Here is a 25,414-nt window from a genome sequence, read left to right on the forward strand (position 1 = left end):
TATGATGTGTAAACAGCCAACACGGCTCATGTCCCCCCCACACACCACATTCTTCCCTGCAGTAACCAGCTGTTATTCTTGCCCCTTTATTCCTCCAAAGAAAGAAACGTCGGGATAATTCTATCAATTTTACCAGAAGACGCCCACCTGGAATTCTGATTAATGGTATTGGAGCTATATATTAATATGGAAAACTGAAGAAGTTCACAAGAAAAAATGTTCATGTGTGATCCAGAAGATTTCACCCATTCCCCTGGAAGCCTCACTGGTGCAGAACAGCATCTTCCCATGTCCGAGAACTGTTCCAGCACTAATCCCGAGGGAGAGAAGAAATGCTAAAATACTGCACAGAATTACTGAAATTACATGGAGTTGAAATGAGCCTTCAAATCTATTTTAATGCTGACTGAGGGCATCTTTATTAGCATTTACTCACGTGTTATTATACGGCAACATTTAAAGAGCTCTACCTCACTAAGCCAAACCCCATACACACCAAATAAAACACATGACACCATTACTTATTCATTTGACAAGCACTTACTGAGTGCCTCCGGTGTGCTCTGCATTGTCACTTGGGCGTGGGATACACAGGTGTCCCAAAAAGCATCAGCAGCTTTTTGTGGGACAATGTTGCATTCTTACAACTTAAGCCCTTTAATCAAAATTCATCTAACAAATCCAACCTCAAATTTTGACTTTCATCCCATTTGTTTAGCTAATCTCTAGCAATGCTTCCTCCTGGGAGGCATGACTAACCAAGGCTGCACAAAACAAAGCTTCATTTCTAAAAAGTTCCCAAGCCCTGTATCCTTGGCTTTCCCATCACCCACGTAATCTGTCTGCTGCAGCCTTCACGTTCCAGAAACTATCACCACAACTTCCTTCATAGAAAGCATCTAAATGACCAAACGTATTATCAGAAGGCGATGTGGGTGTTTCTTTATTTTAAAAATCAAAAGGGCTCAAGCTGGGAAAACGCTTCTTAAGTCTGGTCTCACGGTCCTCAAATGACCTTTGTGGGAAAAAACAGACCTCTAAAATTTTGAGGAATCGCTGGGACTTTTTTGTCTTTTGTCAAATTCAATAGACAGCTATATAATAAAATTAAGCACCACTTTCTAAACTTCACCGATGTCCTTTGTCATCACCAGTAACACTAGAGAGGGGAAAGCACCTGACAAAGGCTGGAAAGCCCAGGTCTAACACAGGGAAGCAACAATCACGTAGCTTACATACGCATAAGTACCCACGCTAACACATTCTGTTAAAAGCATGAAGAAACTGCCTTAAACAGACAACTGCAGATGCCTCCTGCTTTGTGCAAATCTGGCAAATGCCCAAGAGACAAAAAGTGCTCTCACTTCCTGATGCGAGTAAGCCAGCATTTAAAAAAAAAAAAAAAAAAGGACATTAAGTCCAGAACCACCATTAAATTATCTCAGACATTAGCTTGGCACCCACTTCAAAGTTACATCATTGTGATTCTGGTCTGTCTTATAACACAGACAACCTAGTGTCCTATACATATATCTTAAAAATTTTTTTAAACATATTTTTTTCATCATCATCCTCAATCATGTAAATATACTCAATCACCCGAAACCAGCTAAGTGCTAACAGAACTTTCCAGATTCTAGTAGGAGCTGAAGCTCCTACTATCTTAAACTCATTTTTTAAAAAATTTATTTATTTTTGACTGCGTTGGGTCTTCGTTGCTGCGCGCGGGCTTTCTCTAGTTGCGGCGAGCGGGAGCTACTCTTTGTTGCGGTGCACGGCCTTTTCAGTGCAGTGGCTTCTCTTGTTGTGGAGCACGGGCTCTAGGCGCACAGGCTTCAGTAGTTGTGGCACGGGGGTCAGTAGTTGTGGCTCACAGGCTCTAGAGTGCAGACTCAGTAGTTGTGGTGCACGGGCTTAGTTGCTCTGTGACATGTGGGATCTTCCCGGACCAGGGCTTGAACCCGTGTCCCCTGCATTGGCAGGCGGACTCCTAACCACTGCGCCATCAGGGAAGTCCCTTAGACTCATTTTTGAAAACAGAAAACTAGTCTCAGCCATGTTCCCTGTAAAGCCAAGGATCCCTGGCTTTTACAAAAACATCACTACCCACACTCCAAAGACAAAGGCTGCTCGTTCGGTGGATGAATTACTCCACCTCAAGATTCTAATGAAGACTACGCTCTCATCCCTGACACATGCCTCACGGTGACAAAATCTACACTGTGCTCCACAGCAAGAACAGTTCTGACAGCAATCCGTTAGGACCCAAGGGAACTGGGGTATTCTAATGTGGGCAATGACCTTAAACTCTGATGTTCTGGACACCATTTTACCACACACTCTCTGAATGAGAAAATTTGAAAGCAGTGAACGAATATTTCTTTTGTTGTAAGATTTCCCATTAGAATAGCAGAAAGAGGCATTCAGCTCAAGCCCGAGGAGTCAGGCTCAATCTTAACCCGTATTCAAACCTCTGAAGAATAAATCCAAGCTGGAAGGAAGGCATAAGCCAGACGCCAGAGGTCCCTTCTTTAATTATGTGCTCATTACTGATTAGCAGGGGTCGTTTTTACGTTTCTGCATGTGCCTCTGTGAGCCCAGGACTGACGGCACGACTGCCCTTGAGGGCGTCCAGGCACTCGAGGCCGCGGCTGGTGATCTCCCCATCACGTTCCAAGGATTCGAGAGAGACGTCCTCGACTGATGTCACCACATCCCGCCCCTCCCCAGCTGTCCTCCGGTGGAGACGGTAGGACGCCGGCAATTCCCACAGAAGCCCCGCCCGCAGGGCCACCGCCTGGACGGGGACCTGGCCGGGGTCAACCTCCTGGGCAGGATCGGGGGCTCATGAGCTCCTGGAGGAGCCCCGCCCCCACCAGGGGAGGGCGCACGGCTCAGAGCACGGGCCTCGGCCCCAACCGAGCCCTCGTGGAATGGGAGCACGACGATCACAGGCACCACAACCACGTGCTCGTCCGCGTGCAGGGCTCCCGTCCAGCACGAGGCTCAAGGCGTGAGTGTGGGGCAGCAGCAGACACGGAGAGGGGCCTGGACCGAGTCACCTGACAGCGCGCATCATCTGTCACCTGGTTCCACTGGGTTACAAAGTAGTCACGGAGGAAGAGGAAGCTTCCCTTCTCAGAAGTGCGGCAGCTAAGACAGGAAATGCCTTCAACTGCAGCATCACATCAGCCGAACCCTAAGGAGTTAACCATCTAGGTGGGAAGTCCGCAAAACGCGGCCCCTAGGCCTGTGAGCTCAGAGTTGTCACGTGTTCACCCGTGCTCAGGAAACCTCCTCTCCTCCCTCTTTCCGGACAACCAGCATGGAGTGCGCGTGACGTGCGGGGCCCCGTTCGTCTGGATGTCTCACACGTGGAAACTGGTCTAACTCCGTGACCAGCACTATTCCCTTCACTCCGCACCCGAGGCAGAGGCAAGCCGGGCACCCCCGGCGGGTAAACGCGAAGCTGGGGTCTGAGCACAGGCTCTTTGCCGCGGTAACATCTGATCGCACAGCTCTTTTCATCCCGGTAACATGGAGCTGGCAGGGGTACGGGAGCGCCAATGGGCCAGTGCTCCAGCTGGAAAAACCAACATCCCTGGAATCAAGTCACCAGAATTCAAGCTCCAGCTCCTTCCTGGGTCAGCTTCCTACCCTGAGCGCATCTTTCAAATTCCCAAATCTCCGATTCTTCATGCGAAAGGAAGGATGTTCATATTTATTCTTATTGGTCATTCACCTACTTACTGAGCATCTAAGAGGCGCCAGGCATTGTCGCTAGATCCTGGGACACGGGCTGAACGGAGAGAAACCACCTCTGAAGGGAGTGGGGTGTAGGGTGGAGCTCTGGGGAATCACCCCTCACAAGCGACGTGGCAGGTTTTATACCATTGGGGTCATGGTGCACGGGGCCGGCAGGGGGGCTGGGGAGGGAGGAAGGGGAACAACAGGGCTGGACTGCCAAGGCAGCATGGAAAAGATGACTCCGGAAACGAACCCAGAGGATGGAACACCTCACAAGGCACAAAACACTGGGAAAGAGGGTATGTAAAAACCTGAAGACACAAAAGAAAAAGGTGTGTCCTAACTTCAAACAGTTCTCAGAGCACATTTCTCCTAGGGACCTGGGGGAAGGAAGGGGCGGATGAGTCACAAATGGGGCTGGGAAGGTAGGGACTGGGGGAAGAGGCAAAAGGTTTCATAAAGCCCAAAGCTCTGCACACACAGACGAGGTTCAGGACAATCGTTACTAAGGCCCAAGTCATCACCAACGGTCAACATTCCCCTGTGACGTGAGCTAGCACACAGCCCGGACAAGCTCAGACACAGGCTCCAAGACCCGCCCTGAGCTCTACTCCAGTGGCACCGAGGGGCTTCATACCTTCCCACCCTTTCCATGCAAAATTTCAAATCCAAACAACTGCAGTTCTCAGCCAGACAGTCTGCATCTGGAGAAGCCAGCCTGTGTTTCTAACAGAAGCTTAGAGGGAGCTGAGATCTGCAGGGTCCTTATAAAGACCTTTCAGTCCCCCATTTCTGGAGATGTAAGAGTCCAACACCAAAAGCACTGTGCCGCTTCCCTCTAACCTCCAGAGTCTTTGATGAAAACCTATTGTCTTTCCAATTTCTTCCCATAAACGAATGGTGTCAATTTGCTCTGGCTGCTTTCAAGGTTGGTTTTTGTTGTTGTTGCTTTAATATTTATCTCTTTATTTATTTGGCTACACCGGGTCTTATTTGTGGCACGCGAGATCTTTAGCTGTAGCATGTGAACTCTTAGTTGTGGCATATGGGATCTAGTTCCCTGACCACGGATTGAACTCAGGTCCCCTGCACTGGGAGCACAGACTCTTAGCCACTGGACCACCAGGGAAGTCCCTTTCAAGGTTGTTTTTTTTTTTTTTAATGTCTTTAGTTTTTAGGAGCTTAATTATGATACATCTTGGCCTGAATTTTCTTGGGTTTATCCTATTTGTGGTGTGTGCAGCCTCTTGAATCTGTAGGTTTACATTTCTTGCCAACTTGGGGAAATCTTTAGCCATTATTTCCTCTGGGCCTTTTCCACCCCACGCGCTTCCTCCTCTGCTTTCAGAATTCCAAGGTCCCACAGGTCCCCAAGGCTTTGCTCTGTTCCCCAGTCTATTTTCTCTGCCGTGAGTGCGGGTGAGGCCACAGTTGTTTCTGGGTGTTTGGTTGAAGTCGAGCATTTACTGTCTAAACATTTTTCTTCTTGTTAGACTGTCTTTCCTGGTCCCACAGAGAACAGTCTTCGTTGTGACATGTTTTTGGTCTGTACCTGCTGGCATTTCTAGACGGCCAGAGTCTGGGATAAAATGGGGATATGAGTGTAAAAAGAAAACCCAGACAACTCATCACCCCATTGTTCATCAGGCCCCATTGTCCCTGCCAGCTTGCCTTCTTCTCTCCACATTTCAGAACTTTTTTTTTTGGCCGCGTCATGCAGCTTGTGGGATCTTAGTTCCCCGACCAGGGATCAAACCCAGGCCCATGGCACTGAAAGCACCGAGTCTTAACCACTGGAATGCCAGGGAATTCCCCACACTTCACAGTCTTAGGCTTGTTTTATACATAATGTCCAGCGTTTATTGTGCTTAGTGGGAGGAATAGGAAAATGTCCACCTGATCCATATTTCCCAGGTTCTTAACCATTTGAATGCTGGGAAAAAATCTAAAGGTTAATACTTTGCGACATGTGAAAATTCTATGAAATTCAGATTTCAGTTAAAAGGTCACTGGAAAGCAGCTGTGCCCATCTACTTACATGCCGTCTACAGCGGCTTTCACGCTACAACAGCACAGCTGAGCCGAGGTGACAGCATCTACCACGTGGCCCTTTAGAGAAAAGGTCTGATCGAGGGCCCTGACCATCCACAGCTGCCAACATCATCGCCTCCTGACGGGAGGACCCACCGCCTTCCCTCACGCAGTCACGGGTGTGGGAGCCCAGTCAGGCTTCTGGGCCGCAGCTTCCAAGAAGACGTGCAGGTCGAGGCCACGTTCACACCAACACTAAGACGGCAACTGCCTCTCTCACTCTCCTCTCACGGGTCACTGTGAAGTCTTCCAGAAGCTACGTGACATGAAGTATTACAAAAGAATGAAAGCCAGCTGTCTTCCATTAAAACATTGACGAGATCTGCCCAAAAAGTATTTTTAAAGCCACTCTTCTCTATACGTCCAAAGTATTTTAAAGCCACTCCACTCTTCACTATTTTGTTTCTTTGGAAAATAATCACAAAATATTTATGTTAACATACAAAAGGTTGATTAAATTTCAAATACAGCAAATATCAAGAAGCTCGTCAGGGTCCTCAACAATTTTTAAGAGTAGAAAGTGGTCCTGAGACCAAGAAGTTTGAGAACTGCTTCTTTAGATCCAACAATCAATTTATACACTTTATAGGGAACAAAGAAGTTGAACTGTGCCCAGAGGATGCGACCTGCCAAATCCAGACTGTAGGAAATTCTTCAAGACAAGGAACCCGTTTCTTCAACAAAAAAAATCACAAGAACAGGAAGGGGGGAAAAAAGATGGAAGGGGTACCTATATGTTAAAAGAAACTGAAAGACTTATCAAACTCTCAAAAGGTATGAACCTTATTTAGATCCCAATTCAGAAAAAACTATAAAGTGAATGTTTGAGATAAAACAAAAATTGAACACTAACTGGGTAGCTGATGATACACAGGAAATAGTACTAATCTTCTTCAGGTGGGATAATGATGTTGTAGTTATGTTTAAAAATCTTTTCTAGAAGAGTCCTTACCATCTTAGGATACCTATTAAAATCTCTAGGGACTTCCCTGGCGGTCCAGTGGTTAAGAATCCTTGCTTCTACTGCTGGGGGTGCGGGTTTGATCCCCGGTCGGGGAACTAAGATCCCACATGCTGCGAGGCCAAAAAAATAAAATAAAATAAATAAAATCTCTAGGATACGACACAGGGCAGAGCAGAGGGACAGGACTGGGCCTCGGTCACAGGTGAGGTCACGCCAGGCAGTGAGGACTAAAGCTAAGGTAGGACATGGGGACACATTATTCTACTTTTTGTGTTTATGTCTGAACTCTCCATTAAAAAAAGTTTAGGGGCTTCCCTGGTGGTCCAGTGGTTAAGACTCCTCGCTGCCACTGCAGAGGGCACTGGTTCGATCTCTGGTCCGGGAACTAAGATCCCGCATGCTGCCCAGTGCAGTCAAAAAATTAAAAAAAAATTTTTAATTAAAAATAAAACAAGTTTACAAGTACAGACTTCATGACATTCTTCCCCAGAAGCAGGGGATGAGGCTGGCCCATCTGCACTGGCACGACCCCCGTGCGGGGAGGTCTGCAGCCCACGTTTCGGGAGCAGCTCTGCCTGGTTCCTGACTCTCCCCCATGACGTGCCAAGTAAACCGGGCTCCTGGTTGAAGGCTGGCATGTCCCTACCTCCTGAGGGGCTCAAGAGACACTGCCTGGGGCCCATGTCTTACATTAATGACAACAAAGCTATAATACCTGGTGACAAATGATCAGTTCCTCCTTTAAGTTCGCAAAGACTTTTTTAACTTCTCCTCTGGTACCTGGACACAAATAACCCCCATACAAGACAGACGACGAGCTCCACACCGCATCGTAACTACACACACCCCGGCTGACAGCACCGGACAGACCTGCGCTGAACTGGAACATCGGTCCCCAGATTTGTCAAGGTCGCCACCACGTGCGCGGCACAGCCAGGAGCTCAAAATGAAAACAAACACACACACATGTACACACACACACACAAAGACACCAAATTTAAGTGAAGAACGTGATCTCACCTGATACATTCTCTGCTGGGCCTCCAGAGTGAGATTGGGACCCTCCAAGTTCAGAAAGAAGGACCGTCCGGCAGTGAGATGAGGTAGCTCCCTCGCGGCTGCCATGCTCGGGGAGCAACTATTAACCACACACAGAGGACGCCTTGAGAGCGAGGAGAAGTGGGAGCCACAGCCTCGCCTGAACGGGAGGGGCCCCGGGGAAGAGACCTGGGGAGGGGCCACGGGGGGGGGGGCACAGCTTAGCATCAACCTCGGCTCATCTCACCCTGTCCCTGTGACGCGGGGACTTCCCAACCTCCTGTGCTGTTTCCTCATCTGTAAAATGGGCATAAAAATCCTGCCTCGAAGTGCAGCCGTGTCAGATTTGTGAAACAGATGTTTAACTCCTTTAAAGTACTTGTGTCATCGTAGGCCATTAATAAAAGATGGTTATTACTAAGAAAGTTTCCAGAAGAGCAGCCTAGCCATGAAATGAAATAATCTAAACAGGGATGACATCATTTGAACTTCTTCCCAGTGGTCCGTGGGTGCTGGGTCTCTGCCTGCAGAGTTAAGTTAAACCACATGTGAAGGCCATCTCGTCTTACCCCAAGTTCTGTGAGTTTATTCAAGCACTGTCACAGACACTCAGAAGAGCTGGCTCTGGACTCTTCAATACACTAATGAATGGAGGAATAAAAGGAGAAATAAAGCTCATTTAAATCCTGTTTGTTTTTTTCTTGGACGTCTAACAAACATGATGGAGATGTTCCTTTACTTCCAGAGCCTACAATTTGGCAGAAAAGATTAGATATCTCTACGAATAACTGTAACATAAAACAGAAGTTGATAACTACCCGAAAAGAAGCCAAAGTGCTTTGGGAGGAAAGACATAAGCTCTGAGCCCTGAGACCCCAGCGCACAACCTCAGTCCACATTGCAGGAACTCAGTATCCAGGGGCCAGAGGCAATCCTGCCCCGACTGCAGACAAGACACAGGAGAGGAAGGTTTTCCAGCCCAAGAGAGCCGCGTGGACAGAGGCCCTGTGATGGGAGAGCACCGGATGTTTTCAGAACCAAGGGGCCTGTGACAGGCCAGAAGGTGACGAACAGCCTGAACTCCAGGCGCGGCAGTTTGGCCCTTATTTGACAGGCAATCGGGAGTCTTCTCAACATTCTGAAGAGGGGGGGACATGACCAACATGATGCTTTAGGCGAATCTGGAACTGACACGAATGACAACAACCTGAAAGATTCTCATGAGCTGGGACCACGTCCCACCCGCCTGGGAATCTCTGCAGCCACACCCACCTGGCACCTGAGAACCACATGCCGCATCCACCACGTCGAGAAGGAGAAGGACCCACCAATGGCCCAGTTCCACCACCAGCTGTGCCCACACGCCCCCCCAGGTGGGCCCTGTGCTGCCTGGCAATGCGCCCGGCCTCAGGAGTCGAAACAGACACACAACACGAGGACTCCCACTCTCCCCGTGAGAATTACCTCATGGCCTGTCTGTGCGGATGGTCAGACTTGTTCCCTAACAGATGCACCAGCAGAGGAGCCCGCCAACAGGAAGGCCTCTCGGGCTGGCCCTGGGGGACAGCGCACAGGGTGAAGAGGAGACCCAGGCCTCCGGGGACGAAGAACCACGTCACCAGCACGAGGGCCTCAGAACCCCAAGTCCCCAAGGATGCACATCACAAAAGGAATCCACTTCAAAGAGGTTGACATCCGGGACCTTTGTGATACACTAGCTCTGGGGCAACATCTGATACTTCATCCAGACGTTTCCAGAATTACCATGTCCATGGGGCTCAGATACATCAGACAAGGTCTCACCTGGGCGTCTGCAGCCTATGGGGATGTCCCAGGGTCAGGACCGCAGGTAAAACCAGGGAAATCCGAGTGAGATCGAGGGACTGCATGACCGTCGATACTGCGGCTTGGATCACGCACCACCATTTTGCAAAATGTTATCAATGGGGAAACGGGGTGAAGGATACACTGGATCTTTCTGAATTCTTTCTTACTGCTGCATGGGGCCCTACGTGACCTCAGGTGAGCTACGTCGCTCCTGTGCGTCCCAGCCCAAGCTCACCCTCCACCCTCCGCGCCCTCCCCTCCCATGGGATGCACTGGCCACGGCCAGCTGTGTCTGCACCTTCCAACCCACACACAGAATGTCACTGTGGACTCATCAAGGCAAAAAGTATGCTCCGACGTGAAAAGGATGCAGGAACGTGACCCCCTCTCCCGTGAGCTCCTGCGTGCAAACGTCTGATGAGATGAAACGAGATGAGCGGTCGTCGCACAAGGGGTAAAACCACAGCTGCTGGAGGGTCCACGGAACGTGGCAATGGGCACCCCAGCTCTTGCTTCTCTAGTATCTTAAAATTAAAGTTGTTGGAAGACAACCTGGCCACGCGACAGCGTGTAATGTAGATGACATTTCTGTAGGCAGGAAACCACAGCTTAAAGCACAATTAACGAGAAATGTAAAATCGACCAGCAGTTTGAGATGCTTTCCTTCTATTTAAGGGCAGCCCTAGTTGAGAACGTGACCTACGCTGAGGTTTATTTACATGATCTTCTGAGGAACAGACACAAGATTACTGAAAACAGAGGCTCCTGGGGTAAAGCTCTGTGCTTCCATCACCGGCCTGGATCTGCCTTCCCCACTGCAGGCCCCCGGACCCTGAGGAGGGCAGGAAGGTCCCCTCGGGGAGGAAAGGGAAGGCCACGCACTGCACCCACACCCAGCAGGAGAAAGAGCATCCAGGAGTGGTTCAGGGTCACCCCAAAGGCAAGGGGGGTGACGAACAGTCAAGACAGCGTTCCTGACAGCCCTAGGCCTGCAGGGCACACGGCAACCAGAACTGAGGCACCTTTCCCGCTACCAAGTCTTCATCGGTTTCCTTAAACTAAGTGCTCGATTTCCTCAGCGCACAAACAGGCAGAGAGCACTGAAGACCTACGAAGACCCTCGCTGCCAGGACACCACCTCTTCATAACACGCTGGCATCGTGCCCGGAAAAACCCTTCAGGGCAAAAGCTGCTTTTCCCCTAGTGGTTCTTCAAGTCCCACTGAAACTCCCTCCAACTAGAAAGCACTCACTACAACAAGCATTTGCCTCACATTTCTAAGAAAGCTCTTTGTAGATTTCCCTTTTTAAATATTCCAAATATCTGCATTTCCCTCATGATTTCAGGTTATGTTAACAGTGGTTCTCAAAGGGTGGTCTCGAAACCCTGGAGGGTCCCCAGACCTTTTCAAGAAGCCGGGGGATGAAAAGTGTTTTCATAATAATGCTAAGAAGCTCCGGGAAGATGCTGGGCCCTCCGCGGGGTGGAGGCATTTTCACTGATGGTGCAAAGGCAGCCGTGGGCCCAATGCCAGCCCCTAGCACCAATCAAGGCAGGGGCAGCGGTGATGGGACCCAGCGCCTCACCCCAGGCACCTGCAGGGGAAGAACACCCCTTTCCCTTCTCAGTGTCCCTGATGAAAGCGGTGTTGCCCCAGCCACTCTGGGAAAGTCTATGCTCCTGAGAAAGCTAAACATGGAATCACCATGCACCCGGCCACTGCTCTCTTGGACAATTATTCCAGAGAAAGGGACGCTTATGGTGACACCAAAAACCTGTCCACAAACGTCCATATGTCCTTATTATTAATAGCCAAAACCGGAAACAGCCCAAATGTCCTTCATTTGTTCCTCATTTGACAGTTAAGCCGTCCTATATACACCACCCTGAGGAGAAACTACAATACACACAACAGCCTGGACGAGTCTCCAGGGAATTAAGCTGACTTGTTTAAAACGCAATCCCAAAAGGTTAAGAACGGTATGATTCCACTCATACAGTATTTCTGAAATAACAAAATTTTAGAGATGCTGAATGGATGTGTGGTTTAAAGAGCAGGCGGAGGAGAACACAGAGGAAAATGGAATAGGAGGGACCCTTGGGGTGAGGGCACTAACTGTCCTCTATCTGGACCTCGGTGGATACACACACCCACACTCGTGATAAAATTACACAACATACACACGACTACAGGTAAAACTGGGGAAATCGGAATAAGATGAATGGATTGTGTGACCATCAGTATTGTGGCTGGGACTGCACTACAGCCTTGCAAAACGTTATCAATGGGGGAAACTGGGTAAAGGATACACTGGATCTTTCTATACTATTTCTTACAACTGCATGTGAACCTACAGTTCTCTCAATAAAAGTTTCTATTAAAAAACGTACACCCATGTTCATAGCAGCGTTATTCACAATAGCCAAAAGGTGGAAACAACCCAAATGTCCATTGAAGGATGAACGAATAAACAAATGAATGGTATAAACATACAATGGAATATTATTCAGCCTTAAAAAGAAAGGAAATCCTAACACAGGCTACAAAATGGATGAACCCTGAGGACACTATATTGAGTGAAATAAGCCAGTCACAAAAAGACAAAGACTGGATGATTCTACTTATATGAGGAACCTGGAATAGTCTAAATCAGAGACATAAAATACAACAGGGGAGACCAGGGGCTGGAGGGACAGGGGAATGGGAAGCTGTTTAATGGACAGAGTTTCAGTTTCGCAAGAAAAAAGAGTTCTGGAGATGGACAGATGCCAGCGATGGCCACACAACATTATGAATGTGCTTAATACCACACAAAAAAGCAAGGGATTGTGAAGGGAAAATTCAGGATGGGAATGGGATGGGACCAGGAGACGATCAAGGCTCTTAAAAGGAAAGGGTTATACTCTTTTTTTTTTTTTTTGGTTCTACTCTTAATTCATATTGTATACACTGTATTGTCATTCTTTATATCTTACATATATTTTAAATTTTGTATTGATTGAATTTTCAATAAATTTTTTTAAAAACAAAAAAAAGTCCTTGATGAAGCAATACAAATTACTGTTATTAAATCTCGAACTTTGACCCTGTATTCTGTTTCTTGTGATGAACAAAGCACTTGGGCTGCATACCACAGTAAGACGATTGTCTGCAGGGAAAGCACGAGTGTGATCCAGTGCCGGCTGAATTAGATGCTTTTTTTCACGGTCTACCATTTTTACCAGAAAGAATAACAAACTATGGTGTTTAGACTTGCACTTGGCAGACATTTCTTGAAACCAAACAAAGTGAGTCTGTTACTTTGAAGGAAACAATTGCCAAGAGTTTCCTATCAATAATAAAAATCAAGCTTTCAACTGAAAATTAAAATATTGGAAAACTTGTATCCACCACCTGGAGTTTGACAGCTTCTCAAACTTAGGGAGTTTCTAAGGCGATCAGCCGTGATATTAAGAAATGTTATTTAGTGATGGTGTATAAAGAGATGTGTCAACATTTGGAAGGGCTGCCTAACTCAGTGAATCAACATTTTCCAAATGAGGGTGATGTTACAACGGGCACAAGCCCCTTCCAACTGCAGGGCAGACGGTGAATTTTAATGTCATGGAGAGTGAAAACCTCCTTGTAAGGCTTCAGACTCCACATCAAACTAATCTTTAAGAAACATTAAGCTTGTCTAGTTTTGGAGTAATAACGAAAACTACCGCAACTACGTGAAAAGCTATTAAAGTACTACTGCTCCCTTTTCCAACCACACGTCTGGTTAGGAGGAGATTTTCTTCAGACTTCAACCAAAACGGACCGCAATGGACTGAAAGCAGAGCAGGCAGGAAAATGCAGACATTTAGGAGATATGCAAAATGTAAGAGCAGGGCTCTCGTCACACTAATTTTTGTTTAGGAAAATGCTATTTTCATAAAGCATGCGTTATGTATGTTGAGATCACAGACTTATTTTACGTTTAATGAATGAGTCAATGTCCTTTAAAGTCTCAGTTTCGTTTCTAATTCGGTAAATCTCGAGCCCTGAGACGTCCCCTCCCTCACGGACGCCTCTCGCAACCCGAGCCGGGCTGCGAGCGCCGGGCGTGGGGAGCGCCGGGCCGGGACGCGGTCCACTCGGGCCGCCGGCTCTGCAGGCCCGTCCGTCAGCGCACGGGGAGGGGCCGGCAGCGCCGCCGACGTGGCTCCGGCTCCGGCTGCGGGTTCACGGCCGCCGCGGCCTTACCTGTTGGTCATTCCTGCCGCCACGCCCAGCATCTCCGGCGGCCACGCGAAACCGCACCGCGTACCCGCGTAACCGCGTACCCGCGCCGCTCCCGCCGCTCCCGCCGCTCCTCCTCGCCGCGCGGACTGGCAGGAAGGGGCGGGGCGGGGGCGGAGGCCGCGCCCACCTAGGCTCGGCCCCGCCCATCAGGCCCCACCCACCCACCCCCGGAACCGCCCGCCCGGATGTCGGCCCCGCCTCCATTTAGGCCTCGCCCCCTGGACCGCCCCTATGTGGGCCCCGCCCCGCCTTGGCTCTGCCCTCGCCTTCAGGCCGCCCCTCCCCGCGCGCCGAGGCCCCCCCTAGCGGAGGCGGACTCTGTCCCGGGGCGTGAGGGCACGGCGCGGTCGGGGTGAGAGGCCGCGTCGCCCTCCGTCCTGCTCCGCTGTCCCGGCACCAGAATCCCGCGGGCGGGGAAGGTGGGCGGTGTAGGTGCTGATGTGAAGTCAGCTCCGCTCTGACCCGGTGCGCGCTGTGGGGCCGCTCCTGGAGCTGCAGCAGCGCTGAAGACCCCGTTTACGGACAGTTCTCGCGGAGCGTTCCGGGGAACCCGGTGAGCCCCGAGGGGTGGCGGGTGCCCCTTAACGGAGGACTGCAGTGGGGGTGGGCGGCGTGCGGCAGCGGAACACAACTGGCCACACGCTTGTACAGGCAGGGCCAATGCAGTTTGTTTTTAAGAGTAACTGAGGAGGTTTGTTTAACCAGGACATTAATTAAATAAATCACGGTTTATACACATAGTACTACACAGATGTAAAAAAAAATAAGAATAGCCAATAAGCACATGAAAAAATGCTCAACATCACTAGTCATCAGGGAAATGCAAATGGAACCGACCTCACACGCAGGGTGTTGTGTTGGTTGAGAAACTGGGGCCCTGGTGCACTGCGGGTGGGAATGTACACTGGTGCAGCCAGTGTGGAGAACAGTACGAAGGGTCCTCAGAAAACTAAAAAGAGAGTTGCCGTATGATCCAGGAATCCCACTCCTGGGTATTCATCCAAAAGAGTTGAAAGCAGGGGCTAGAGGAGATATTTGTACACCCAAGTTCATTGCCAGCATTATTCACAAATGCGAAAGGTTGGAGAAATGGATAAACAAAATGTGGTCCATCCATACAATGTAATATTGTTCAGCCTTAAAAAGGAAGGAAATTCTGACGTATGCTACAACACTGATGAAACTTGAGGACATTGTGCTGAGTGAAATAAGTCAGACAAAAAAGGACAAATACTGTCTGATTCCACTTATATGAGGTCCCCAGAGGAGTCACACTCATAGAGACAGAAAGTAGATGGTGGTGGCCAGAGGCTGGGGGAGGTGGAAGTAAGGAGTTTTGATTAACAGGTACACTCTCAGTTTTGCAAGATGAAAAAGCTCTGGGACTTCCCTGGTGGCGCAGTGGTTAAGGATCCACCTGCCAATGCAGGGGACACGGGTTAGAGCCCTGGTCCTGGAAGATCTCTCCTGCCGTGCAGCAACTAAGCCCGTGCGCCACAACTACTGAGTCCACACGCTGCAACTACTGAAGCCTGCGCCCCTAGAGCCCATGCTCCACAACGAAGAGAAGCCACCGCAATGAGAAGCCCGCGTACCGCAACCAAGAGTAGCCCTTGCTCGCCACAACTAGAGAAAGCCAGCGTGTAGCAACAAAGACGCAACGCAGCCAAAAACAAATTAATTAATTAATTTAAAAAATAAAAGATGAAAAAGCTCTGGAGGTTGGTTGTACAACAATGTGAATATACTTGACGTTACGGAACTGCACACTTAAAAACGTTTAAGGTCAATTTTATGTTATGTATATTTTACAACAGTTTAAAAAAATAAGGCACATGATTTGTAGTAATAAAGAATGACCTCTGCAATATATTTCAAGTAAGGAAATAATGAAAGGGAGAAAAGTTTGTTTAGTATGCTGCCGTTTGAGGGAAGAGAAAAGGGAGACACCACCCACAGGCACACGCGCGCGCACACACACACACACACACACCACTTGTATATTAAGAAATATCTGGAAATATAAAATATGCAAGAAACTAGTAACAGAAGTTGGATCTGTAGAGGGTCTAGGGATTAGAAAGAGGGGAGAACATGCACACAAAATATATTTCCTTCATGGAGTATTAAAAATTCAAATTATAAGACAGTAGTAATTTGAGAAAATATGCAGTGTGGTTAATTGTATGGGATAAGTTAAAAATTTTATATACAGTGTGTGAATTACAACTGGTTAAAAATGCTTAAATATCAACAGTAGTTCTGATTTGTTTGGAGAGCAATCTATGTGATGTTTTCCTATATTTCTTTGTTTTCTAGAAAAGAATACGTATTAATTTTTAAAGAAAAAATCAAAATATTTAGAGACTTGTCTTGATATCTCATCTCCCAACAAATTTCATCTCCCACTTCTTTTCGAATAAAGAGTTGGGGTTGTTTTGCGTATATATTCCAAATGTTCCCAAAAGTAAGAGATTAATTTCATATCAATTGCTTTGCTTCATTGTTGTTGTGGTTATATTTTATAAAGCAGGTTTCTTTTCATGGTAGCTTGCTTCCAACATACTGTAGTTTGTGATCTATTAATCTTGCTGTCACTTCAGGACACTTGGCTAGAAACTGGCTACCTCTGGGTCTCTAATTGGTGGTTTTAAAGCAGTAGTGCATTTCATCATAGTTATCCTGTCTGTGGACGGTTATCTGGGTGAGCTGCTTCCGTGGTTGACCAATGTCTGTCACAAAGACGGAAAAAAATACTGTCTCTTGGTCTTAAATGTTAAAGTGTGTTTCTTATTGTTCATATTTCCCTGGAGTCTCTCAGGATGAAACCACAATGTCTGCAAGACTGCTTCGTTCATTTCTGTTTTGCCTCTCATTACTCGGCTTTTGAAAATGAAATTTGGTATTTGTAAGTTTATGTGTTATACGTATGTGGATACACATCTACACACAAAAGGCATATGATTGGAAATAGTTTAGGGGTTGTATTCACAATAAACACTTATTTAATGTGGTTTTTCTTCTTTTCATCCTCCATGGATCTCCAATAGACAAGTACGTAATAGGAGGACAGGGAAAACAGCGTTTATCTGTCCAGAAATGGTGGGTTAGTTAGACAGCTTTTTCCTGCATCCTCAGGTGATATATACTCATCTCGTTTCTGGCTCCATAGCAGAAGAGCTCTGCTCATACGTGATGTGTCCTGGTTGAGAGGGAAGGGTGTGGGCTCAGGCACATTCGCGTTCAAATCCTCCCAGCCACCTGCTGAGTGGTTTACCTTCTCCCTGCTTCAGACTCCTCCTCAAAAAGGAAATAATAACAGGGCCTACTTCAAAAGTTTGTTAGAGGATTAAACAAGATTCACCTTTCAACAAATATTGGTGCCAGGCACTGTTCTAGGCACTGGGGAATCAGTAGGGGAAAAAAAGACAATAGAAGCACTGAGGACAATGCCAGTTACATAGAAGCGTAACAACTGTCAATACTGTTTACTATTCAGGAATTCAAACATTACATAAACATGTAACTTATCAAGAGACAGCATATTGGAATACCTGTGATCTCATGTTGCAGAGATAGTAATTGAAAACAGTCTGGTGTCTGTTTTCCCAGATGTTTTCTATACGTTTAGCAACTGTGTATGTTTTCTTAAATGGCACTATATATACTATTTTGCATCTTAATATTTTAAAAATATATATCCTGGACAGTCTTCCACTTCAATACGGATATCTCTAGTTCATTATTTTTAACAGCTGCACTGTATATTCCATTTATTTATAGATCAATGGATCTCGACCCTGGCTGTTAGAATTACCTGAGAAGTTTTTAAAAACTGCCAATGCCACTGGGACTAACAGATACATGCTACCGTATATAAAGTAGATAAACAGCAAGGATTTACCGTATAGCACAGGGAACTATATTCAATATCTTGTAATAATCTATAATAGAAAAGAATCGAAAAAAAATATAAAACTTGTTTCCTCTCACTGTCCTCACACCAGTTTCTTCTCTAATCTGACCTCAGCTCTCTGCAGGTTCCAGTAGATCCTTGTTGCTAAGTCCCATGGACCGGTGGTTCCCAAACTTGAGTGCGGACCAGAAACACACAGCGTGCATGTTAGACCCTGCCTGCTGGGCCTCTGGCCTGTGGTTCTGATGCAGGGCGTCTGGGTGGGGCTGAGACTTGCATTTCTAACCAGCTCCCTGGAGGTGCTGTGGCTGCCGTCTGGGGAGCACACCTTGAGAACCACTGAGTAAAGGGAATGAAACGATCAGATTTGCAAGCAAGAACAGGCACATGAAAAAATAGAGTCCTAATTGGTTTTAACCCTAGGGGGAAAACTTGTTAATCATTCCACTATTGTTAGTAATTAATGCAAGGCCCTTCTCACATCCTTTCCATTCTCTTGTTTTTCAATTTAACTTAAATTTTCTTGCATAATTTCTTTCTCATATTTTTCCCCTTCACACTCATGCCCTCCCTCCCCACTGCTCCCAACTGTAAGGAAGCATTCTCACAGTTTTGGTATACGTCCTTTCTTTTGCTTATGTTGTTGGAGAATATGTATGGTGGTTTGTAAATGTCCACATGTTACATTATGTGAGGGGTGTTTGGCTGTAGGTCTCCCTGTCTCTTGCTCTGCCCTGTGCTGAAGCACCACCTGCACACGAGCCTCTATTTCAGGCACTACTGTAGCTCTGCAGACCCACCTCCACGCAGCCTACAGGTGGACACCAGCTTGCCTCCCCCCTCCCTGCGACCAGGGTGGACGCTTAGACGAAGACTCCCAGGCTCGAGCCTACGGCCTCCTGAAAACACCGCACTTCACATGGATAAGAAAGAGCCCGGGGCCAGGGGACCTTGCACAGGATGCTGAAAGGTGAAGGAGGCTCGGCTTTTATACAGGTTCCTAAAACTGCTCCTTTGAGCTACACAGGGACCAGCTCCTTCCCCTTCCTCTCGGGGCTATCTGCCACCACGAGGTCGGTGCAGTCACAGCAGAAGCCAGTCTGGCTTCGTGTGTCACCTGGTGACGTACGTCCCACAGTGTCACGGCCGGGGAGGGGCTGGTCAGGAGGGCGATGGGGGTGTGTGTGTGTGATCACTCATGGAGGAAAACACGGCAAAGAATGAACCACAATGTTAATAACGGCTTCCTCGGGTTACCTTTACACTGCTTGTATTTTTCAAGTTTTAAACTTTAGGGACATGGAACTGGTTGATCATAACGCTTAGTTCCTGACACACTTTCATCCTTGGTCCATTAATGGCTCACTTTCAGTTCATCGTTTTGTTACACAGTTGATTATTTTTAATAATGTAGTAAGAACCCACGAAAACACCACTTAAAGAAAGGCTAGGTCCTTCATAATAATTTACATAAATACATGGTTACCCGCTGGGACCATCCTCTTCCCTCGCTCCATCCAAGGCAGCTCTCATCCTGAATTTCTTGTTTACCGTCTCCTTGCTTTTCTTTTTATATAGTTTTATTGAATCTATATGAATTTTATTGATATGAGTTTTATTGAATCTATATATATTCTTGAACATACACGCACATATCTGCAAACAAGCAACTAAAATTTTAGTTTGATTTAACTTTATACAGAAAATACACTATGTAAAATCTATTAGAACTTTTTATTTAACAATTTGCATTTTTTAATAAGCAGATATTCATTTTTAATTATTATTTATTTTTGGCTGTGTTGGGTCTTCATTTCTGTGTGAGGGCTTTCTCCAGTTGCGGCAAGCACGGGCCACTCTTCATCGCGGTGCGCGGGCCTCTCACTATCGTGGCCTCTCTTGTTGCGGAGCACAGGCTCCAGACGCACAGGCTCAGTAGATGGGGCTCACGGGCCTAGTTGCTCCGCGGCATGTGGGATCTTCCCAGACCAGGGCTCGAACCCGTGTTCCCTGCATTGGCAGGCAGATTCTCAACCACTGTGCCACCAGGGAAGCCCCTAGAACTTATTTTTTATCAGTTAACATTATGTTGCTAAGATTCATTGATATTGTTCCATGTTGCTGTAGTTAATTTGTTTGACCACTGTGTGAATATATCACAATTAATTAATTCCACTGTTGCTGGGCTCTGGGGTTATTCTAGGTGCTTACGATTGTGAAGTGTTCTCCTATGAACATTCTGAATGTTTACTGTTGTATATATGCTGCAATCTCTCTTAAATATTTATCTTGGAGTGAGTAGAATATAAGGCCAAGCCACTTTTTGAAGTGTTTGTTCCAAACTACTGAGATCTCGAAGGCAAACATCCTCCCCGACACTTGGTGTCACTTTTTCCTTTTGCCAATGAAATGGGGATAAAATGGTATTTCAGTTCTGCAATCAGGCACTTCCCTGGTGGCGCGGTGGTTAAGAATCCGCCTGCCAATGCAGGGGACAAGGGTCCGAGCCCTGATCCGGGAAGATCCCACATGCCGCGGAGCAGCTAAGCCCATGTGCCACAACTACTGAACCTGTGCTCTAGAGCCCGCGAGCTACAACTACTGAGCCCACATGCCACAACTCCTGAGCCTGCATGCCACAACTACCGAAGCCCACACACCTAGAGCCTGCGCTCTGCAACGAGAAGCCACTGCAGTGAGAAGCCTGCACACTGCAACAAAGAGTAGCCCCTGCTCGCCGCAACTAGAGAAAGCCCGCGCAGCAATGAAGACCCAATGCAGCCAAAAATAAATAAATTAAAAAAAAATCCTTTATAAAAAAAATTCCCCAGTCAATAATGAGATTGTCTATTTCCTCATGTACTTGTGGGCAGTATGGGACTCATCTCTTATGATGACTCTGCTCATCTTTTGCCTAAGTTTTTGTTGTGTGTGCGTGTGCGTGTGTGTGCGTGTGTGTGCTTTTCTCATTGATTTGAAAGAGATCTTTTTGTTCATGATATTGTGCTTTTATCAGTTACGTTTATGGTGAATATCTTCTCCCAGTTTATAATTGTTTTTTCACTTTCTTTAAAGTGTTTCTAACAAACAAAAAAACCCAACCTTACTACAATCCAATTTATCAGTTTTTTCTTTAATAGTTAATGTCTCAGGCATCTTTTTCAAGAAATCTTCTCCACCCTAAGTTTTAAAAGGTATCCCTCTCTATATTCTAAGAGTTGTAAAGTTCTGTTGTTGACATTTAATCCTTAATCAATCTAGGGTTGTTTTTAAATTTTAGTTGTGATAAAATACACTTAACAGAAGGTTTACCATCTCAGCCATTTTCAAGTGTACAGTTCACTCGTGTCAAGTACATTCTCACTGTTGCACAGCATCTGCAGCGTCCGTCTCCTGACTCTTTTCATCTTCCCCCATGGAAACTCCGTCTCCATCCAACAACGACTCCCGTCCTGCCGCCCCTGGCCCCCACCACCCCACTCTCTGTCTCTGACAACCCTAGGGAGCTCAAATGAGTGGGATCATACAGGATTTGTCCTTGTGTGTCTGGCTTATTGCACTCACCACAAGGTCCTCAAGGTTCACCCATATTGTAGGCTGTGTCAAAATTGCATTCCTTCTTTTTTTAATTTTTAAAAGTAAAAAAAATTTTTGGCTGTGCTGCATGGATGTAGGATCCTAGCTCCCTGACCGGGGATCAAACCCATGCCCTGCATTGGAAGCGTGGAGTCTTAACCACTGGACCACCAGGGAAGTCCCCGGAATTTCCTGCCTTTTTAAGGCTGAATAATATTCTATTGTGTGTATGGACCACATTCTGAGTTGATTTTATGTGTTGTGTGAAATAGCAGAGTTGCACGTACATGTGGGTCTGGCCTGGCTCACTATTCTAGTCCATTGGTCAGTCTGTCTTGTACCCACACTGTATCCATGTACTGCCTTAGTTACCGTGGTTTTGTATAATTGCAATATTTGATGGGGCAAGTCCCATGTCCTTGGTTTTGCTTTTCAGAAGTGCCCTGGCTGTTGCCTGTTCCTCTTAATACATACAGTCTACAATCATTTTATCAAGTCCCATAAAAAATCCTATTGCAGAAAATTCCCTGGCGGTCCAGTCTAACTAATTCCTGGTTAAGACTCTGAGTTCCCACTGCAGGGGGCATGGGTTCAATCCCTGGTTGGGGAACTAAGATCCTGTGTGCCACGCAGCCGAAATAAAAAAAAAAAAAAATCCTATTACATTTTGGTTGAAATTGCTCTGAATTTATAGATTAATTAGGGAAGAACTGACATCTTTATGATTTGAGTCTTTCTACTCATGAATATGATGCATCTCTCCATTTATTTAACTGTTTAAAAATATATTCTAATAAGTTTTGTGACTTTCTGTCTAGGGGTGTTCCATACCTTTTGTTGTATTTATTCCTAGGTATTTGGTATTCTCTGATTTACAATGGTGTCTTCTCTTTAAGTATTTCAGTTGTTTGCTAATAGCATAATAAAGACAAAACTGACCTTTTAAATATATTAATCTTATAGCCAGCCAACTTGCCAAACCCTCCTAAGTTTTCTAATACTTTATCTGCAGGGTTTTTTTTGTTTTTAATGTAAGCAGTCTTATCAGCTAAAAATAATGTTTTACTTCTTTTCCACTGTATGTCTGGAATTTCTCATTTTACTTCACTATCCAGGGATGTCAGTGCCACGTTAAGTAAAGGTAATCCTAGTGAGTGCCACGTTATTTTTCCTTATTTTATTTTTTGCGGTACGCGGGCCTCTCACTGTTGTGGCCTCTCCTGTTGCGGAGCACAGGTTCCGGACGTGCAGGCTCAGCAACCATGGTTCATGGGTGCAGCCGCTCCGTCGCATGTGGGATCCTCCCGGACAGGGGCATGAACCCGTGTCCCCTGCATCGGAAGGCGGACCCTCAACCACTGCGCCACCAGGGAAGCCCTATTTTTCCTTATTTTAAAATGAATGATTCTAAGTGTCCGGTTAGGATGACATTTGCTCTTCATTTTTCATGGATACTCTTTCCTATTTTTAACTAAGAATTTATATCAATGTGTGCCGAATTTGATCAAATGCCTTTTCTCTTTTCGTCTGTAAATGTAGTAAGATATATTAATGTATTTTCTAATATGAAAACACCCTTGCATACTGAGGATCCACCCCACCTAGTCATGAGGTATGATCTTCTTCTATACACAGTTGGATTCGACTTGTTCATCAAATTTTGCTTAGAATTTTTGTAGCTATATTCACTATGAAATGGCTTGCAATGTTCCAATTATATCTTATCTGTGGTATCAGGGTTTATGCTGGCCTTATAGAGTAAGTTGGAGAATATTTCCTTTTTATTGTCTGAATAAATCTGTATGAAATTGGGTCAATCGTTACTTGAAAATTTGGTGGGACGTGACTGCAAATGCCCTTGGACTTCGTGTTTTCTTCTTGAGAAGGTTTTAAACACCGTTTCCATTTCTATTGTAGTTACAGGGTTAGTCAAGCTTTTAAATTCTACACAATCATCGTACACAGTAATACAGAGTAAATTTAAATTTTAAAGAAATTGTTTTATTTCATTTCTAAAGTTTCACAATTGTTAACAGTTATTTATATTATTCTCATATCTTTTAAAATTCTACTTTATCTATTATGTGTCCCCTGTTTATTAATAAAGTTATTTGTGTCATCTCTCTGCTTCTCTTGGTCAACCTGCCAGAGTTGTGTCCATTTTACTTTTCTCAAAGAAACAAGTTATTTTTCGTATGCCTTTAAAATCTCATGTGGGGCTACCCTGGTGGCACAGGGGTTGAGAGTCCGCCCGCCGATGCAGGGGACACGGGTTCGAGCCCCGGTCCGGGAAGATCCCACATGCCGCCGAGCGGCTGGGCCCGTGAGCCATGGCCGCTGCGCCTGCGCGTCCGGAGCCTGTGCTCCGCAACGGGAGAGGCCACAGCAGTGAGAGGCCCGCGTACCGCAAAAAAAAAAAAAAAAATCTCCTGTGTACTTTATACTTACAGTGTATCTCAGTCTGGAATAACTACATTTCAGTCTTTCAATGTCCACATGTGAACAGTGGCTACTGTGTTAGACACAGACGTTCGAGAACAAAGGAGTTCATTCTGAAGTATTTCAAAGTCGTCATATATAAGGCAGTTTGAAAGCTGATCCGAATGATTCCTCCTTTTCCAGGAAAGGAAGCAGAAACAGTGCAGTCATGAAATTCAGTTAGCTGCCTATTTTATGGGTCCCAGGAGAAACGCACAAGGCCAGAGAAAGTGATCTCAGTCAGAAACTCAGAATGAATCATAAGAATTAGACATTGCACAACGTCTGGTGGTTAACATGAGTTTTCAGCTTACAATGAGATCACTCTATACCATAAAATGTAGTTCCTAATTATGCTTAGTGTAACAGGTATACTGATACATTGTTCTAGACACTACAGATCCATACTTTGTGAAAAATGGTATTTCACTCTTTGGGAACTGTATCCTATAATCTTCAACTGCGCTAAAATAAATAATATAAACTATCTGTTACATTGCTCAGAACAGGTCTGAATTCTAGCCTCTACTTTGGTTATAAGTAATAAAAATCATGCTTTTGTGTACAAACAAGATATCGAAAGAAATCAGTTGTGAATACCAAGCAGTGCTCTTAGCAAAGGGTGACTCTTTCTGGAACCCGGTACAGTATGGGCACAAGGTCTGTTTACTGACTGTTTTTCATGTTCATAAATTTTCTTAATTTTAAAAAGAATCCCTTTCACTGAAAGTCTGTGGTGTCTTTGGTTTTCTTCCATCTTTGCGCCACTAGACTTAATGCACCACTACCCCTCCCACCCTGTGCAGTGAGTCACATTTATACCTATGCTCAGACAAAGCAACTGGAAAATACATAACGGGATAATGTAGGTACTCTGAAGCCAGGCAGACCAGGCTTCACGCACAGATCCATTTCCTCGGGGAAGTTACTAAGAGTAAAGACTGAAGTTAAAACAGAAGTGTTCTCCAGGGAGTGTGGCCTTCTGGTAATCTACTGGGGTAAGAAAAGGAGCGAGAAGGCATGGCCAGTCCTCAAGGGCCCCCCAGGAAAGCGTACCCTGTATCTAGCCAGCAACAAGTTAAGAAACAGCATAACATTTAAAGTTGACCAAAAGCCAAACAAAACCCACACTTGCTTTCTTCTAAGTTACCAAAAAAGATACAAGAAACACAGCTAGCAGAAATCGCAATATCTTGGATAAACTACATTTTAAATTGCTTTTGCTAATTAAGAAAGCAGTAACAAATGACCTAAATGTCACTGATATTAATTTTAAAAATATTTAATTTTTGCATTTAGAATTTAGTACATCCCTCAGAAAAGATTTATAGCCACAAACAATGGTTTCACTGGATAACATTAATGTTAATCTTCTTGGTAATGACAGTGACAAGAGTGTGCTGAAACTAGTTTGTAATTATACATTGAAAGTGGAAAATAAAAACATCTAACATTTATTGTATGTGTCCTATGTCCCAGACACTGTGCTGAGTCAGCCTCTGACTGCATC

At 45.9% G+C, this 25,414-nt stretch overlaps 1 protein-coding gene across 1 annotated transcript in view; it reads right to left on the bottom strand.

The window, feature by feature from the left end:
• Window positions 1-14,007, bottom strand: part of LIMS1 (LIM zinc finger domain containing 1) — a 94,240-nt gene extending 80,233 nt beyond the window's left edge. Inside the window, exon 1 of the mRNA XM_060027197.1 lies at window positions 13,896-14,007. Within this exon, the coding sequence (XP_059883180.1) occupies window positions 13,896-13,927 (32 nt within the window). The 5' untranslated portion in view covers window positions 13,928-14,007. The remainder of the gene's footprint in view (window positions 1-13,895) is intronic.
• Between the last annotated feature and the right edge of the window lie 11,407 nt (window positions 14,008-25,414).

Source organism: Delphinus delphis, chromosome 12 (assembly GCF_949987515.2).
Source record: "Delphinus delphis chromosome 12, mDelDel1.2, whole genome shotgun sequence".
NCBI classification, from domain to species: domain Eukaryota; kingdom Metazoa; phylum Chordata; class Mammalia; order Artiodactyla; family Delphinidae; genus Delphinus; species Delphinus delphis.